This window comes from Carassius gibelio, chromosome A11, assembly GCF_023724105.1.
Source record: "Carassius gibelio isolate Cgi1373 ecotype wild population from Czech Republic chromosome A11, carGib1.2-hapl.c, whole genome shotgun sequence".
In the NCBI taxonomy this organism is placed as follows: Eukaryota; Metazoa; Chordata; class Actinopteri; order Cypriniformes; family Cyprinidae; genus Carassius; species Carassius gibelio.
In genome coordinates, this window is record NC_068381.1 from 10,279,689 (window position 1) to 10,299,457 (window position 19,769).

General features: G+C 38.1%; 1 protein-coding gene across 2 annotated transcripts; it reads left to right on the forward strand.

Annotated features, from left to right (window-relative positions):
* The first annotated feature begins 803 nt into the window (after window positions 1-803).
* On the forward strand, window positions 804-18,129 carry LOC128022285 (PR domain zinc finger protein 2). Of its 2 annotated transcripts, XM_052609661.1 has the most exons (9): window positions 804-881; window positions 4,018-4,084; window positions 4,223-4,343; window positions 4,735-4,838; window positions 5,098-5,250; window positions 6,597-6,723; window positions 8,681-8,794; window positions 11,817-16,384; window positions 16,499-18,129. In XM_052609661.1, the coding sequence occupies exons 2-9, from the start codon at window positions 4,064-4,066 to the stop codon at window positions 16,523-16,525; spliced, it is 5,235 nt and encodes a 1,744-aa protein (XP_052465621.1). In that variant the 5' UTR covers window positions 804-881; window positions 4,018-4,063; the 3' UTR covers window positions 16,526-18,129. The 2 variants fall into 2 exon arrangements, with proteins under 2 accessions (XP_052465621.1, XP_052465622.1); XM_052609662.1 differs by lacking the exons at window positions 804-881; window positions 4,018-4,084; window positions 4,223-4,343; window positions 4,735-4,838; window positions 5,098-5,250 and having other exon boundaries at window positions 6,633-6,723; window positions 8,664-8,794.
* Window positions 18,130-19,769: the final 1,640 nt, after the last annotated feature.

The following is a 19,769-nucleotide window of genomic DNA, read 5'->3' on the forward strand; positions in this document are numbered from 1 at the left end:
ATATGTCTTGATGAATGTCCTAAAACAGTATATTTAAAACCATATTAAGTTTATGATCTATCTGATCATCTAAAGAAATTGCTAGCTATATCAGGTTCATCTTTGTTGTCATTTCTCTTCAATAAGACCATATATTATATTAACTACATTTTGCCTATAATTTGAAGACTTATAAACTTACAAAAGTTTTCAAAAATCTGAAATATTTAAATAAGGCCAACTATCTTGATGAAGTAAAGTTTTTTTTCATCCTACAAGATCAAATTAAATACCACTTTAATGTAATCATTAAAAAGCTAACACAATAAAACCACAAACGCATAAATTAAAACCATACAAACTCGAGAATAGATTTAAACTGAAATGAACAGTGCTCTCAGACATTTTTCATAAATACTAGGCCAATTTTTATTACAATATTTGTAGACCATAACTAGTGGGGCATTCCTAGATTTCTTTTTATTATTATTATTATTATTGAGCTAAGATTTAAACTGACAAAAATACAGAAATGGGAGGAAAAAAAAGAAACAAAAAAACTCATCCTCAGAAATATTCACTGGAGAAAAAAAAAGGTGTCAATTAGCTCATGTCTCCCCTATGCATAGTGTACAACTGAACACAATAGGTAAGCCAAGCTAACAAGGCACATTTTGGTTTGATTTTGTCTCTTTGAATGAACAGATTTGTGATGGTCCAGGTTTTGCCAGCTTTACTTTCACTTATGGCCCATCGTGATGGTCGTGTGCCTCTCCCAAATCTGCGACCCATCCGAGCAGTTACACTGGGGAAGCTCTATAAGCTCTAGTCTCCATCCGCCATTTTCAGCACACTGGGAAGCAGGTAGACCAAAAACTACACCGTGCCGGTGAAAACAACAGGTAAGTGTTCAAAGAACCCCAGGCTCACATTTTTATTTCAATCAAGCCTTTGCACCGCTGCTCTGAATGGCTTGGAAAGCAGGAGGACACCTTGCGAGCTGAGTGAGCTGCTTCGGGTTAGTGCACTTCTGAGTGCTCGGATTGATGATAACAATCAAATCTGTTTGCCCTGCCAGTCCACACAGCAACCCGAGGGCTCTGCTGAAACATTTTAGAGAACTTTTTCTCTCGTAGAAGATTCCTGGAGCGAAAATGTGATTAAGTGTGGTTAAAGCGCGACGTGTGTTTGTTTGCCTGAAAGTCGCGATATACAACCTGAGCAGCTGTGCACGAGCTGGGTTAATTCACTATTTAACGGCATCTGGTTTCCATGACAATATTTGAAACACAAGGATACATTTTACATCTATTTTGCATAGGCTATAACCCGTGATTGATTTACGATTTGTTTTTTATTCAGGTTTATTATAATTATGCTGCATGGGAGCATATTAGTATTGTGTGTGTGCATAAATAATCCTCCTCCAAATATCGTACTGTAAGTGTTTGCTGGGGTTTCTTTGAAGAATTTGGAAACTTTTTCGCTGTTAGTTGAAGCATCTTCGGCTGTGGGTGCTGAAACGCCTCGTTTCTTTGTCCCACAGTGACCGTCTATTATTAACAAAGACTTCTCATTCATCTCTGGATCTTATTCATGCTCCTGCCTCGCAAGCCATCCTTTTCTGAATTCTTACATATAGTTTACAGAACACGTTAAAATGCAATAAACACAGTAGGACAGTGGATCGTGAACTTAAAGGTGCACTCAGCAATTTTTTTTTTGCTAATTAAATAAGTTAAAGTAAATTAAAAACATTTTGAGAAATGTATTTTATTTAAAATGATACATTCACATTAAACAAAGACCGAAATCATATCAGTTTTATTGTATGTTTATCGCATAGAGTGGGTCGCACCCTCATGGACCCTGCCATGTTGGAATATTTAAGAATAATACATTTTTAAGCCAATATGATGGTGTCTCACCATTTTATTTATTTATTTTACAGTTACAGCAGATTATTTTATGAAAAGTGGATTGCAAAACCAGGTTTATTTGAAGACTATAGATTAGAAATTACTAGGACAAAAAAAAAATGCCATTTTAACGTTAGATTAAAATGACTGATTATAGGGTTAAATTGATTGATTAATACAATTCTGGTGGCAAAGGTTTATCATTATAAAGTTATTCCGCACATTTATGAGACTGTTACTTCAGAGGAGGTCACTGCTGCAGACTAATTTAATTTTTTTTGTACTGACAAGATAAAATAATGAATCCTCTCTGCTCTGAGTGAAATGTTCTTTTTGTGGCTGTACGACCACACGTAGGCTAATGCAAATTAGAAATCACATTTTATTCACTACTGAGATTTGAGTCTAATGATGTCATGAATCATTTCTGCAAGCGTCCATCCTGACAAAAACCGTTTGAATTTGATTCCAAAAGCATGTTTAACACCCTTTCTGTTGTGTTGGGTTTGCATGCTCCAGTGGAAGCCGAGAATCTGTGTGCGACCTCCGCGCTTATGTAACAGTGTCACATCAGAGAGGCCCCTTGTGTGTCATGCTGTTTTCTCAATTTCCCCTTTTTCTCTGTAGCTGTCATCCAATCCTGATGACAATGTTCTACTTACCGTCCTGTCAGCTCTGGTTATTGCTCTATTCTTATGTTTTGAGAAGAATTCTCTGCAGACCCACAACAAAATGCGTCATCATTTCTAAAACTGTGGGATTTGCACCTATATGCCTGACTAAATGATATGTTTTTGAGGGCTATTTCTTAGGTGGTTGGTTGGATCTAAGGTGAGGCTGGGTTAATTACACGTGTAATGTCTGTGAGGCCCCCGGGAATAGATACTGTTTATAGTCTAACCACACCTGCACAATCTGACTTTTCTTCTGCACAATCTGACTTTGCTGCAGCCTGGAATTGAACTACTGGTTTCGTCTGGTCAGAGGAGAACTGGCCCCCCAACTGAGCCTGGTTTCTCCCAAGGTTTTTTTCTCCATTCTGTCACCGATGGAGTTTCGGTTCCTTGCCGCTGTCGCCTCTGGCTTGCTTAGTTGGGGTCACTTCATCTACAGCGATATCGTTGACTTGATTGCAAATTAAAACAGACACTATTTCAACTGAACAGAGATGACATCAATGAATTCAATGATAAACTGCCTTTAACTATCATTTTGCATTATTGAGACACTGTTTTCCAAATGAATGTTGTTCAGTGCTTTGGCGCAATGTATTTTGTTTAAAGCACTATATAAATAAAGGTGATTGATTGATTGACCTGTTAGGCCACAATTTGGTTTGAAAAACACCTTGAAGGTGATTCCTCTTCACTTACTAAAACATCTCAGAAGTTATGATGCTAGAAAAGCAACATGATCTTTTGCTGGCGGATTTACCCTATTATGTTGTACATAATTAAAAACACTGCCTTTGGGTGTTTTGTTTTATGATTTTTATGTTATTTTAATGTTATTTACAATGTATTATGCTTGCTGAGGCTGCAGCTGTTTGCTCAAAAAAAATGTTAAAACGGTAATATTGTAAAATAGTATTACAATTTAAAAGAACTATGTTTGAAAATGTGATTTATATCTGTGATGGCTGAATTTGCAGCAGATATTAAATCATTCTAATGCTTGTGCTTAAGAAAACCTTTTTTTCCCTTTCTTATCAGTGTTAAAACCCGTTGGGCTGATTCATATTTTTTCAGTGTTCTTTGATGAATAGAAAGTTGAACAGCATTTATTTGAAATCTAAATCTTTTGGAACTATTTAAAAGATTTTATTCTCACTTCTAATGAAAGTAATGCATCACTGCTGAATCGTTTCTTTCAACAACAACAAAAATCACACTGATGCCAACCTATCAAACAATAGTGCAAATAAAAGAAAAGCAAATATCAGAGACTTTGAGTTTACTGAAGGAGTATTTGTGGTTTTACGCATTCCTTGAAATGGTCTTCTCATGCTTTCAGCCTTGGGGATCGTTTGAGAGCAAGTCTCATCCTGCATCATAAACATAAAGGATTATTTTGTTCTACAGTACATGGTGAAAATAACTGCTCCTTTTCTGTTTTACAGGATCTATGAAATAAGAAAGGTTTTGGGGGGCTCAAAGTTCAGTTGAATGTTAAATCCTTGGTTGCAGGTATAGTGGTTTAATATAATTTAGACTTAATTCCTTTTTTTTTTTTTTTTTTTTAAAGTTCATACTTTTGCTCTAAAAGCAAGTACTATGAGCACTGGTTACATATAAACTGTAAAGTGCCCCCTTCCCTTTTTTGAGGCTGTAATGGCTTTGCCTCAAGGAACATATGAAACTTTGGATGACATCCCGGCCCATGTGTGGAAGGGGCTGCCAAACAGCATGAAGCTGGGACCATCAGCTGTCACCCCCAATCGCATTGGTGAGCAGCAGCATGGTTGAGTACTTGTAAATGATTCTGTTAACGAGAAGTTGTGTGTTCATTATCGTCATTAATATTCATTAGTATTTTCTGTCTGATGAAAGCCTATGAAATGTTCCAAATCTTATTTAGTTTGATGTGTGAAATCGAGAATGCGCAGCACACTGTGGTGGTGCCCTAGAAATATACAGATAAATGATTCATATTGAATATGCTTCGGAAATGGCTCTCTGAAGATCTAAAAGTGGCTCACTCTGATTGAGGATTCAAAAACCTGTCAAAAAAAAAATATATATATATATAAAAGTGAATGAATAGAGAAGACAATAACATTTGTGTTTCCAATGTTTGCTTGCATAAGATTTCTCATGCTGTCCGTGTCTCTCTGTAGGTGTCTGGGCATCTAGAGTAATACCTAAAGGCAATAGGTTTGGACCATTTGTGGGAGAACGAAAGAAGAGATCTCAAGTGACCAGCAATGTTTACATGTGGGAGGTACGTATTAGACAACACACACAGGAAACTCTAGTTCTGCTTGTCTAGAAGTCTGAATACACTGATGAACACAAAGCATGCTTGGATCTATATACACCACCGTTCAAGAATTCGGGGTCTTTTAAGGTTTTAATGTTTATGAATAAGACTATTATGCTCACCAAAAATACCGTAAAAACAACAACCCCAAACTTCTGAATGGCAGTGTATGTTTTAGCAGTGGTCCTTGATTAAATGCATATTGTTCCATTATCATTAGGTGTATTTTCCAGCCTCGGGGTGGATGTGTGTAGATGCCACAGATCCAATGAAAGGAAACTGGTTGCGGTATGTGAACTGGGCACGCTCTTCTCAAGAGCAAAACCTCTTTCCACTGGAGATCAACAGAGCTATTTACTACAAAGTGTTAAGGGTAGGTTCACCTTTAACATGTGAGGAGTTGGTTTGAGTTTGACCATGTTAGGTTATGATTGCAAAGAGCCTGGAGGAGATCCATATGGCAGAGAAGGGGTTTCAAACTTTTATATGTGGTGGACCCCCAAAATAATATGATTCCCTCGCAGGGTACACTTTTCCTAAAATACCAAGCAGCTGTACTGCTGCTCAAAAGTTTGGGGTCAGTAAGACTTAAAGAAATTAACATCTTTATACAACATAGATGCATTAAATTGACATTAAAAATGTGACTGTAACAACTTCACATTATCCCAAAATATTTCTGTGAACCTTTGAACTTTATATTCATCAAGAAATCCTGAAAAATCTTTTTGTTTCAACAAAAATATTAAACAGCACAACTGTTTTCTTATTGATAATAATAAGAAGAAATGGTTCTTGAGCATATCTGGATGTTAAATCAGCATATTGGAATGATTTCTGAAGGATCATGGGACACTGATGGAGTAATGGCTGATGAAAATTCAGCTTTGCATGACAGGAATACTTTATATTTTAAAATATATTAAAATAGAAAATAATTATTGTACATTTGATTTATATTTCACAATATTAATGTTTAACTGTAGCTTTTAATCAAATCAAATAACACTGCATTGGGGAGCATAAGACACTTATTTTAAAAACATAAAAAACTTGAAATTATTTAACTAATTAGCTCAGCGTATTAAAGCAAATGATTTTTTTAAGTTAGCTAGTATCAACGTTTTTTTTTCTACCACTATTAATATTAGATGTATAATGGAAAGAGAATTGTAAATGTGTATGAGCATGGTGCTGTTGAACCCCCACTAAGCAAAGCATGGGTTCTATTGTTCTTAAAAGTATGTACATTGCAAGGAATTAAAAATGCACTTATAGCCTACAATTTTATGTATGCTTATATAAACCTAAATTATAATCTTATAAATGTATTTCTTAGTGTTTAAAAAGGGGCGGTTAATAGAATAAATCTCATGATTGTATTGTTTTTTTTAGATATGCTTTACACTGAAAATTGACAGTACCTCTTTGCAGCCCCCTCAGGTTCCCAGTTTGAAGACCCCTACACTCATATTTATTTATTTATTTTTTTTCATTTTTTCTATGTATGTGGTAGTTGACAGATGAACAGTGCACTTTTAACGTAACTTAAATGCTATCAAATCTCCATTCCCTTAAAGGAGCTGTCTGATACTGCACCTTAGTTTGTTATGGGGGTCTGTTCCTAAATGCCTGACAGAGCGTCAAGGCCTAGATAGTATTTCATTCTATGGCATACCAAAAAGCTCGACTCTGATTGGTTCGTGTACTCCCCATCAGCCAATCGGACCGGGCGAAGAACTTCTCGTGTGGTACAATGGGGAAGACAATCCTGAGATAGCAGCTGCATTAGAGGAAGAAAGGACTAGCAACCTGAGCAAGAAGAGTTCACCTAGAGCAAAGCGAGGTAAAATGAAGACACTGCCTCTTATTGCTCATACCTGGTGTTTTTTCTATAGATTTATCTAGCCGGCGTCCGAAAACACGTTTATTATATGTTTGGAAGCGTTCGCAGTCGCTAGCTGGAACTAGCATGTTAGCCACCTGGCTATTCGCCCGTCTTATACGAAGATGATTCAAAAACAGGAATTATCCATGACGTTATGTTGTCATCAACTTTGTTAAAAAGAAACTCAGGGACTGAGCCACAGTGCGGTGAAATATAACGTACTCTTCCTCAAGTTGATGAGCGGTCGGTTAGTCGACTTGCAGACACGGACCTTATTCCAGTGTCTCCAAATCTAGTGAACTTCTCACCTAGAGCATTGTGAGCATCATGGACACGTTCGAGTGTTCGATTTAAACCGTTCAAACGCGCGTGTGATGCTCGAGCATGCCATCTAGATGGACAGCTCGCTAGGTTTAGAAACACAACCCATGACTAACGAGATGACCTTCCAGACCCTCCCTGCAAAGCGTTTGACTAAACGAGCCATAAAATAAACAGAGTGTAACCTCTAAAACAGATAGACACGAGTCGCACACCACTTCATTACATGATTTATTTGATGCTTATAAACTTGTACATAATTTAAGAAACGTTCGTGGGAATTAATTTTACTATAAAATGTTGCACAATTATATTTTTGAGTTTAAACGGTTGTATCTGGGCTGGATGTAATCTATAGGCTGATGTAAGAATGACTGAAAAGGACGATTTAAACTTTCTCTTGAGAGGATCATTTGCTGGTCCTTTCATTGAGGAAATAGGAATTTTACTTTCATCTGTTCAATGACAGTGCAGCTAAATGCATGAAGTTTAAGTTAGCTTAAGTCCCAAAAGACCTAAGTAAAAGCTGGCCTCCAAATACTTGCATGTAAATGACATCCAAAAGTTTGCTGTCACACAGTTTAAAAATCAAGAGGGATTGAGGGATTTATCTGCATAAATCCGTTATGATGCAAAAGCAGGAAAGTCTGGATGTGCATTACAGACAGTTTGCCGTGTTTTGTGCATTGAAACATTAAGTGAATTTAGTTTGAAAACATTCACGGTTGTGTAGATAATGTAACCGATTAGCATTTGAAGACAAAGTAGTGAATTGATTTGTGGGAATGACTGTTTGACAAGTAAAGTCAGATGACCAAGTTTGTTAAATGTGTCTCTTTTATGTATCGGGTTTTGTACAAGATGCTCCCAAGTTGACCTTGTCACAAGCACAGCAGCGGACAGCTTGTTTCTTTTCTTGGCTGAGACAATTTCTGTGAACCTCTGTGTAAATGTACATAAAAGCATTTGTAATTTGCCAGCATTCACACTTAAATGGAAAGTTAATTAATTCTGTTGTCATTTTCTCACCCTCAAATCACTCCAAACCTATCTTCTGTTGAAGCACAAAAGGAGATACTTTTAAGGATATCTCAGTGTGTTTTTCCCCCTTCATCATCTTTTGTGTTCCATACAAGTCAACTGCTGTTCAGTAACAATGAATGTTCCCTACAGTTATCATGTAATAATGGTGATGTAGATTTTATTCTAGACATTAAATATGAAAACAAGCACTTCTTTGCCTGTGTCATGTACAGTGCTGCAGTTACTGAGTTGTCGGTCTGGTTTTGTGGTGAGCTGCTCGTGTAGAAAAGAAGGCTGTGGCACACTTGTTTTGGATCTTGCAGGTGGAGCTCTTGATTCTAGTTAATGTACCAGATGTTCTTCCAAAACTTCATGCTTTACAGTTTTAAGTTTTTATTTATGAAATTTCAGTTTATATAGTATGAAATATTTATACTTCTATGGAATGTCATTGGATTCAGTTATTGTAGGTTTTGACAGATAAGAAACCTAAACCTAATTGCTTTTTGCTGGCTTTAGTAAGTTTTCAAAGTTTTCTATTTTTCTAAAAATAGATTGTTTCTCCCTAAAGCAAGGAGGAAGCTGTCGGAAAAAGCCAGGCAGGCTGATTTGGGTGGATTCTGTGAACCGAAGAAATCGAGTGCTGCTGAAACTTCAATTGCAGAGATGCGGGACTCGGAGGAAGGTAGGTTTTGCTCTTCATCAGCCCCTGGCAGGGATTTGTGCCGTTCACAAGTATGTTTTTGCCTAGTCATAATATTTTTGTTATGGTTAACAGTAGGACTGCAACCATCAATTATTTTGATAATTAGTACATCACTTTATTTAATTGTTTTTTTTAAAAGGTCAAAAAGCCAAAAAAAAAACCCATGTTATTCTACATCCTGCCCAAGGTTATTCTTTAAACAATGTGCAAATTGATTTGTTTCTGAATTTCTACAATTTATAGATAAGGATATACCCATAAAATGAAAGTTGTGCGCTAAATAAAACATGTTTCAAACGGTCACATCTGTTCAAGCACCTGAAAAGCATGTTAACCTGTATGTTTATGGATTTGTTTAAAACAATTAATATAAACCATTCTCAAGTTTCAAAAAGCTTAAGGAATGCACTTTTCCTGCACTATGAACTAATTCAATTAGCTTTTTTGAATTTTGTTTATCGAAATGCAGTTTTCAGTTCTGTAAAGAGACCTCATTAGTGGAGGTTTTTATGCCCAGCACACTATGGAAGTAAAATAATGTTTTTGAAACAAAAAAGCATTTTGAATTGCACTAACTGAAAAAATTATGCATTAAATTAACAGTGCTATTTTCTGGGCTTGCATTTTTAGCGGCTGAAATTTAATAGTTATTTAAGCTGTCGATATTTTAATTAAAAATATTTCATGATTAAAAATTCAATAATTCTCATTCACTGTCCAGAGTTCACTTCCAAAATATTCCGTAATATTCTTTTTAAAAATACGATGTATAATATTCAACAGACAATCTTTAGTCAATTTTTTCAATTTACAAATTCCCTTCCTCTAATTTAGTGGTTCAAATTTGGCAGAAAATTCAATGGATGATCTACATCTGCTGTTAGTCTCTTACCAGCAGGTGGCACAAGACCAAAGCAACAAGTAAACCAAGACATTCAATCACAAAAACTGATTTGCAGAAATGGAGCAAGCATTAGAAGTTATGATTATCAGGGCCAGTATGTATATGCGTAAAAGCTGTTGCTTGTTTCCCCGTGAAGCCACATGTAAGCATTTGAATTTTATTGTACCTTTTCGCAGCATATTCACCTAGGCTGCTTTAGGGATCATCTGCAAATTTACCTCACAGTTTAAAACAAAGTTCAATTATTTATTCAATGTTATGTTTACATAGCTAGAGTGAATGTCAGAGGGCAAACTGACTAAATATATATTGCCAATATCTCGCCGTAGACAATACTACAACTAAGTACACAAATATTTTTAAGAAAAAAAAGCGTACAGAAATTCAGCAAAACGTGGCTTTTCATGTTCCAAATGTTGTTCTATGTGTGTAGGAACCAGACTGATTTACTACAGTTGAAATTTCCTTACTGTATATACAGTACATAATTATTCTTAGGAAAATTGCTGTAATTCGCCTATTTTATTTTTTTCATCTTTAAGGAAAAACAAAATACAAAAAAAACATTGGACTTTTTAACCTTGTGAGTGGATTGTCAGACAGTCCCTTTGGCACCGTGCATCATGTCTTCTACAGTTAAAATGTGCAGCTACAATACACAGGCGGTTTTGAATACATGTCGATATAAAGTGGTTGCATATTGTTTAAACTAACTATGGTAGTGATATCTTTGTCGACTCTGTAGAACAGTAGCAAGGGAAAGCCCATGTCCAGCAAATAGCGAACCTAAAACTAAAATTACTGTGTTAAAAAAAGTGATTATAAAGAAAATGCAGAGTGTTGCGTTCTTCTGACCTCATCTACTTGCCTGTATAGTTTGCCAGTATTACAAATCAGCATCACACAAGCCATGATATAAAGTTAAAGAAACTAAGCAACCGACATCAGTATCTTAGATGTAATATTAGTTCTGTATATCAGTGTCGGGTAAAATAGCATTAAAATCTCCTTTGTTAGAGAAAGCTACTTACATGTGGCTTCACAGGGAAACAAGCAACAGCAAAGATGCTGAATTAAATATGAACAGCTTTTGAGTCAGATTTTCCGCATATACATACTGGTCCTAATAATCTTAACTTCTACTGTTTGCTTCATTTCTCCAAATGAGTTTTTGTGATTTTAATGTCTTGCTTTACTTTTTGCTTTGGTCTTGTGCCACCTGCTGGTGAGCTACTAACAGCAGATGTAGATCATGCATCGTACTCTACTGCTGTTCCTGCAGAGCAACGCTGAATTTTCTGAATTATTCCACTGAATTAGTGGAACTGAATTTGTAAAGTGAAATAAATTGGACTGAAAATTGCCTGTCAAATTTTATACATCGTATTTTTAAACAATGAATATTTTAGAGTGAACTTTGGAAGGTGAATATGAATAGGGGAATTCGTGGCCTAGTGATTAGAGAGTTTGACTCCTAAAATTAGGGTTGTGGGTTCGAATCTCAAGCTGGCAATACGACGACTTAAGTGCCCTTGAGCAAGGCACCGATCCCCCAACTGCTCCGCAGGCGCCGCTGCATAAATGGCTGCCCACTGTTCCGGGTGTGTGCTCACAGTGTGTGTGTGTTCACTGCTGTGGGTGTGCACTTTGGATGGGTTAAATACAGAGCACAAATTCTGAGTATGGGTCACCATACTTGGCTGAATGTCACTTCACTGAATTATTAGAAAATGTGTGTAAAATGTCTTGAATTGAAATATTGACAGCTTTAATAAACAACTGTTAAATTTCAGCCCCTTAAAATGCAAACCCTGACAATACAAGGCATAAACATTTCAGAACTGTTAATGCAATGCATTATTTTTTCAGTTAGCGCACTTCAACATGCTTTTTTGACATTTGTAATTATTTTGCTTCCGTAGGACACACACCTGACTAAATGAATGAAATTAGTTTAGAATTATTTCTCTACCGATTTTATGGATTAGTTCCAGCCCTAGTTGTAGTGTTATTGTAACAGAATTATGCCTTTATATAAATCATTTTCAACTTCAGTTATGATTTTGCATTTTTAAATATATTTTTCTTGTTATTCAGGGATTAATGGTGAGGAAAGATCCCCTTCACCTTCAGAGTTGCAACAGGAGAATGCAGCTTCCCAGTCGTCTTATACGGAAAATGAAAATCCTGTCCAGTCTCATACGATAGACATGAACCAGAGGGAAGGATTGGATGAGGAAAATGCAGAGGATGATGGACAACTTCAGCAGCCCCAGTTAAATCAGAGCCCACAGCATCCCTCTAAGGCAGAATCAGTTGATGGGAATGAAAAGTCTCTCTTGAATTTATTTTCAGGCAGCCCTGCAGAAGAAAGCTCTGAGAGTCCACTGTGTGATACAGAGTGTATATCATCTTTAGCGAATCCTGAGTTGGAGGCAGAGGGGGATTTCGAGGATGACCCCCAAGGAGGAACTTACCCCTGTCAGCATTGCGAGCGACATTTCTCCACCAAACAAGGCCTGGAACGCCACGCTCACATTCACACTACTTCAAACCATCAAACTCATACTTTTAAATGCCGGTATTGTGCCAAGCCCTTTGGCTCTCAGGTAGGCAGGCGCAGACATGAACGTAGACATGAGAATGGGAGTAAAACTTTAAATAGGCCCGGATCACTTAGCGGAACAACGTTCCTCCACAGTCCCACGGCACCCAATGATTCTGCTACCTCTGGCAGTGCATCCTCGCCAAGCCATTCAGTCATTATGAACACACAGAACAGTCCACCTCAGCAAACCTCTGACAGTTTGAAAAAAGAGCTTGGTGCTGAATCTGATCGACCTTTTATATTGAATGAGAATGGGGAGTCAAAAGAGCTTCATCCTTGCAAGTACTGTAACAAGGCTTTCGGCACACACACCAACATGCGCAGACACCAGCGCAGAATCCACGAGCGGCATCTAATGCCAAAAGGTGTTCGACGGAAAGGTATGCTTCTGCAAGATGGCTCCTCCCATCAGCAGCAGCATGAACAAGGGCAGCCTGTTTCGCTCCTGGAAAAGTCTCCAAGTGCCAGTCCACCACCAATTTATGTGCCCAGTGTGGAGTCTGAGGATGAGGGGGATAGAGAGGATTGTATGGTGGATATCTCTAACAACATTTCGGAAAATCTCAGCCATTACATTGATGGAAAGATCCCATCTACAAGCACAGTGAGCAACTGTGAGTTCATTGAGGTTGATTCAAGCACTGCAGCATTGTTTGGCCTTGATGCGCTCATTCTAAGTCCCAAACAAACACAGACTTGTCCAGTGAAAGAAGTTTCATGCGTAGCTCAGACAGCTTCTAAAAGACGAACTACTACACCACCACTGCTGCCTGCTGTGAAAATGGAAACAGAAACAGCATCCTCCTCTTCCTCCCTGTCCTCCCCTTCCTCTCAGTCATCTTTGTTGGTAGGAAACATTTTCTCCCAGTCAACTGAAACGTTAGCTGGTCAGAAGGAGAAAACGGTTTATCTCTCTCCAAAACTCAAACAATTACTACAGGCCCCGGATGGTCAGAAACCAGCCATAGGTCTAATTACAGATGGCCATAGATTGACCACCCCGCTTTCCGTAACTTCACTTCCTACTGTCCAAGGAAAGTTTAAAAGAAGGACTGCCTCCCCTCCCACAACTTCACAGAGTAGCCCGCCACAAATAAATGACAGCATAAGCCTTGCAACTGGGGTTTCATGCTCTCTGAAGGTGCCAAAGATTGAAAGCCATTGCATGACACATTCCTGGAGTTTGTCCAGCAAAGATCATGGGGATGCTGTAAGCCTAACAGGAAAAGACTGGTCTCCTTCAAGAAGCGGGGGGAATTCTTGCAATCAGCAGCCGCTTGACCTTTCGAATTCCTTCAGTAAAAATGACAATAGTGTAAGCAAGGGCTCTGGAGAGGCTGTGCTTGACTTAAGTATGAACCGTAAAAGTCCTGTCGACCATGAAGTAAAGACGAGCTCAGCCACACTAATGCCACATGTAAAAAGAAAGAAACCCAATACCAGCATTTTAGAGAAAGTCTTAATGAACGAGTATGCTGGCCTAAACTCACCTGGAGATGAAGGATCCAATACTCTTGGAAGCCCTGACGTTCTTTCGTCCTCTGAGAGTGCCACATGTGTTGGCCCCTCCAGTCCCGGATCAGGATCCGAGCACCTTCCTTGTGAATCAGCCTCTCCTCCTTCTCTGACCCCTATGACTATTAATCCATCCTCTCCGTCTTCATCTAGTATAGCATCATCTACACCCCCTCCTCCAGTCTTACCAACTATTCCATCACCTCCACCTTTATCATCACCTCATCTTCAGATGTCAGATGCCTCATCACCTGCCCCTTTTCCTGTATTGTCCCCTAATATGTCCCCCAAGGCAGATAATAGTTTCGAGGAAGTGTCGGATTCGTCTGCTTTAACAGAATTATGCCATGATAGATTAAATTCCATTGTTAATGATTCAGACCAAACTGCTGAGCCGTTAGACCCTGCGATTTCTCCACTGCCTCAGGATGAAAAAAGACATTGTACAGCAGATTCATCTTCAAAGTCAGAAACACTACTTGAGGGCTCAAACCATGATTCTAAGCCTCAGTTTTTAAGAAATGCAGATCAAGCAGGTTCTTCTCGCCTAAAGTGGGATACTGCTTCTGAAACCAGCCAAAGCCATTCCTGTGAAGGAACTCTCCCTCAAGACCTCAATAATAAAACAGAAGGCAGACACAAATCAAAGTCTTTGCTTTCTACAGTACAATCAACTCCTAAAAAGGAGTCATCACCGACTTTCCTCAGCGAATTGCATTCTCCACAAAAGAGTTCAGAAGTTGATAAGTTGGTTGGAGAGGATATAATGAAAAAAGAGGGGGCGGTGGATATTACCACAAATGGGAGCAACACTTCACCTGGAACTCCACCCAGAAATTCTGATGAGTTTGAGACGCCAGAGCGGGAGACTTTTGTCAGGAATTTTGTATGTAACGTCTGCAAAGAGCCATTTCGCTCCATCAAAGACCTTAGTGGCCATATAATAGAGCATGCGTCAGAGTGGCCTTTTAAGTGTGAGTTTTGCGTGCAGTTATTTGGTAATGCCACTGCGCTGCTTGAGCACCGCTCCTCTTTCCATGGTGTAGGAAGAATTTATATTTGCTCCATTTGCTCAAAGGAGTTTGCCTTCCTCTGCAATCTCCAGCAACATCAAAGTGACCTACATCCAAGTCAGAGTTGCACTCACACTGTCGTTGAAAACGGGAAGCTCAGACCTCAGAACTACACCGATCCTGCATGCGTAAATGTGGAGAAAGATGCTGTTCTTGTCTCTATTGCTGGAGCAACCTCTGAGGATTCTTCTGAGGAGTGCAACGGTGACACTAAAAAGGTGGAAGACGAGGAAAATGGCCATGAGGACCCTACAGAAGAACTATACACTACAATAAAGATTATGGCCTCTGAGGCTGGTAAACCAAAAGGTCCAGATGTACGGCTTGGCATTAATCAACACTACCCCAGCTTTAAGCCTCCACCCTTCCCGTACCACAACCGAACACCTGATAGCTCGATTGCCTCCGCCACTAATTTCACCACACACAACATCCCCCAAACATTTAGCACTGCGATCCGGTGTACCAAATGTGGAAACAGCTTTGACAACATGCCTGAGCTACATAAACACATATTAGTTTGTGCTAATGCTAGTGATAAGAGACGCTACACCCCTAAGAAGAATCCCATTCCTCTTAAACAGGTTGTGAAACAATCTCCGAATGGTCTTCTTAACACCACAGGAGAGTCTGCTGGGCAAAATGCTTTCCGCAGAATGGGTCAGCCAAAACGGCTCAACTTTAACCAAGATATAACCTCCAAAGCAAAGTTATCAGCCCTAAATAAGAAGAAAAACCAGCTAGTCCAGAAAGCCATATCTCAGAAGAACAAGTCTGCTGCCTCTGTAAAGAAACCAACAACCCGGGTAAAGGAAGAGGAGACCCATAAGCTCCACGCATGCCCATACTGTAGTAGAGAGTTCACATACCCAGCCAGCCTCAATAAGCACATCGCTTGCAGCTGTCCACAAAGACCTGTTGCCAAGAAGTCGAAAAAAGGCGCTCTGACACCTCAAGACAAAAACAGGAGTCTCCGAAGTCGAGCCACTGATCCTGAAGTCAAACAAGAACCAGGTTCTGAACCAAGTGCAAAGGCCTTGGGGAAAACCAGAGCCCGCAGCTCTGAGGCAGTTGAGAGTGAACTTCCACCAGGAAGTAAAGGAAAAGCACCTCAGGTACGTACAAAGAGGCTCTCCATGCATGCAGACAACACAGCACCACAAACTAAGAAAGTGAAAAAGAGCAATGAGCCACTTACTTCAATAACTCCTGCACTTACTGATGACTCTTCAACGCGACCACAGTCTAAAATGCAACGATCTAAAGAGGTTATTGTCAAGAAGGAGGTTGTTGTCAAAAAGGAGGCTGTTGTGAAAATGACACCGTCTAAGAAGGAAGAACGCTTTTCGACAAGGTCGCGGGAGAGAAAAGGTGGGCCAGTGACACGCAGTATACAGATGGCTAGTGCTTCAGCTCCTCTGGAAGTGAAGACTGAAGACCTCTCAAACCATGATGCAGGACAGTCTGAGGTAATGTAGAATTCCACTGTTAGCATTAATATAATATATGTTTAGAGTTACATGTGTATATATATTTCTGAGTGTTTGATTTCAAAATTTTTCTCCCTAATGTGTTTATTTCAGGAGTCTCTATTGAAGCTAGCCAGGTAGAACACAACAGTCTCCAAAGGATTGCTTTAGTCAATGACTGGAAGGGGAACTTCTTTCAACTAAATTGGATTAACTTGATCACAGCCTGAATGTTCAGGGGGACCAGGAGTTATCTCCCTGCTCGTGTTTTGCGTTGGCTCATTGGCGGTTTCTTCTCAGTGCACTTTTATAAATAAGCCTTTAACCCTCTTATCCCAAAATGGACTAAAGAATATGATAAATAAATAAATCTCTATTAAGAAGAAGATTACTTGATTTATAAATGTTGACCTTCTGGTTTTGCTGAGGTATTGCAAGATGCAATCATTCAACAGTTTCTCGTTCTTAGACTAATTCAGCCCATTTAATCTGTAAGGCTTTTGGATCCAGTGGTCTCCCAATGCATGTGCTTCTGTATACAGTATGATCGGAGACTCCTCTCTTCATGACCTGCTCCTCTTTTACAGAGAAAAATTATTTGAAGAGTATATATATGTATATTTAAGTAAATGTAATCCTTCACAGGGAATGTTTATCATCTGAGAGGCTTTTTTGTTTTTACGTTGTTGTTGATGTTTTGTTTATTTTGACATGATAAATGAATTGAGCTGTTTGATACAGTCAGAGTGAGCAGGACAAGAAAGTTTGCTGGATGTAAAAGGTATTCGACCTTCACCTAGACCAGCCAAAACCATTTTTTCTTCTTTTCTTTTATCTGAACCTTTTGCAATCTCCAGAATCTACAGCAGGGCTGCTGGCCATTAAAATTACACTAAAACTACAACTTTGAATTACGAACTCTGTTCTGCACTCGCATGAAAATAAATGAATAGTGCCATTATTACAACCCAAATTATGTAATTGTTACTTGCATCTAGTGATCTGGTCAGTCAGGTTACTTGTATCTGAAGAAAAGCACTTTATTTAGGCTAATTTGCCTTTTATTGATATCTCAAAGTTTGAGGTGATTTTACAATATGTGGTAACACCTGCTTAAACTGTATAAAAACAGCATTACTTTTCACTGGTGTATTATGAGCACGTTAGTCGTAGCCTGCGGCAACCTCAGAAATTTGCTTCCAGTCTAATAAGACCTAGTTAATGTCGCATTATTAGTATAATTAGCCGTTATTGCCATGATGCCACCACAAACACTCAGTTTCTTTGGTAACCCAGCATTACACAAACCTTTTTATCATTTCTCATTTTTATAAAATGGATAAGGCCTCTTCTTTAATAGAACACCAACTGGATTTAATCCTTAGTGTTCTACCTCCTGGCTAGCCTTGAACTGATGCGTTTTCTGCCTTTGGACAGCGTAATCCCTCTCACTCCTAAGCCTGTCTCTGCCGTGTCATTTCCACTTTACAACCTGGACAATGAGGACAGGGATCTGGACAAGTTCTGAATGCTTGAAATGTTTTTTTTTTAAGCAGGGTACTTGAAACAATACTTAATTTTCTTTGCAGAATTTTCATCTTGCAGTATGTCTTTTGCTGTCCTGCATTGATATATTTTTGGGAATGAAGTGTTGACAGTGTTTTGTGATTATGAAATATAACCTTTACAAATGTAAAATGCTTTGTTCTAATTGATATTAAATCTTTTTTTTTTTCTTCATTGCATATTTGATTTTAGCTTTTATTTTGACACTAGGTAAACCTTCAGAAAGTGTCCTGAGATACGGCACCAGTCAGTTTGTCACAAATGTAGACAATACTTCGGTTTGATCCTTTGCATCACTATCTATTGTCTGCATTGCTTCATGACTTATTTAGGCTTTTGCATAACGGTTTATAATCGTACATAAGGCCCAGTTTCACAAACAGGGCTTAGCTTAAGCCAGGGCTAGGCCTTAGTTAAATAAAAATATATTTTCAACTTTTTTTACAAAAATGCAGTTGAAAAAAGGTCTTGACATGGAACAACGACACTGCATATTTTAAGATATGTAAGATCAAGATATTTTCAGTTGATACAGCTCAAACATGCATTTTAGTCTGGGGCTAGCTTAAGCCTTGTCTGTGAAATTGGGGGTTCAATTTCTTTTGTCCTGGCCCAATAGTAGTGTTTTCTTGCTAAATTGAACTTGATCTATCAAGAGCTTGATCTCACTGGAAGAGTTCATTTTTATAGTGGCTGTCAGAATCTCATATTGACCATCAAAAAAGCCATTAGAATGAAATACAGTTCTAGGCAACCCTGACTAAATGCTCATAATAGCTGCAAGTACTCTTCCAATGGTCTGGCTTGCCAATATTCAAATGCAGACTTCAATAGTGCGTGCAGGTTTGTTCCGTTATACAGGATCGATCTTTATGTAGCAGTCGAAGCACATTTTTTTAATGTTTCCCTAATGCCATGGTGCTGTTTTTTTTATGGTTCCTCCGTGGGCCAATGCTGTGCATGGGAGAGAAAAGGTGCAACATGCTATGCTCTGCTTGACAGGATGAAATATCATCACACTTAATCCTGATTGCTGTGCAAGGTGACATAGCCCTAGTCATAAAAATGCAGCCCCACGCAGCTTCCAAGTTGTTTGATGCAGTGTATTAAGATGAGGAAATGGTGCTTAGATATGCATTTGCATGGTGCACAGAAGAAATTATTTTCCTTGATCATTTTGCAAGACCCATCTTTTGTTAAACCCAATTAACGTTATACATCAATATTTGCTGTTGTGTAATTTGGAATACTTTTTATTTGCAAATAAATTGGGAATTATTTTTTAAAATGGAAAACTGATTAGATTATGAAAATAGAATACAGTGCGAAAACCATGCCTTAATTTTGCATTTGGTTATTATCCATTATCAGATACTGCACTGAGTTATATATATATATATATATATATATATATATATATATATATATATATATTTTTTTTTTTTTTTTTTTTTTTTTTAAAGAAGTATTGCTTAGTAGAATTACAAATCATTTATAAAGAAATGGCAACTAAAGCATTGAAGTAAAAATGCAGTTTTGAATTAGATACAATAAAATAGTGTTTTCTTGTGGAACATACTACAAAAATCTGTTATATTTAAAACTTTGAAAAAAAAAAATCATGCACTGGAAAAAATGGCGTAGAAGCAATTTTAACCCAGAAATTTCGAATAAATTTTTATTAAAAAATTTTTTAGTAATAAACTTTAGTTACTTAGGCAGATAACATACTGAATGAAACATTAAGTTTCAATTACAACTTAATTTTTTTTTTTATTCATTTACAGTGTCATGATTTCAGAAGACTGAGATTTTTTAC

Bases quoted from the DNA above. Each gene is read 5' to 3' on its own strand.
- LOC128022285 (XM_052609661.1), top strand. From the start codon at position 4,064: ATGTTAAATCCTTGGTTGCAG. The intron at 4,839-5,097 runs GTACGTATTAGA...CATTATCATTAG, and splicing joins GCAATGTTTACATGTGGGAG to GTGTATTTTCCAGCCTCGGG. The intron at 5,251-6,596 runs GTAGGTTCACCT...ACTCCCCATCAG, and splicing joins TTTACTACAAAGTGTTAAGG to CCAATCGGACCGGGCGAAGA.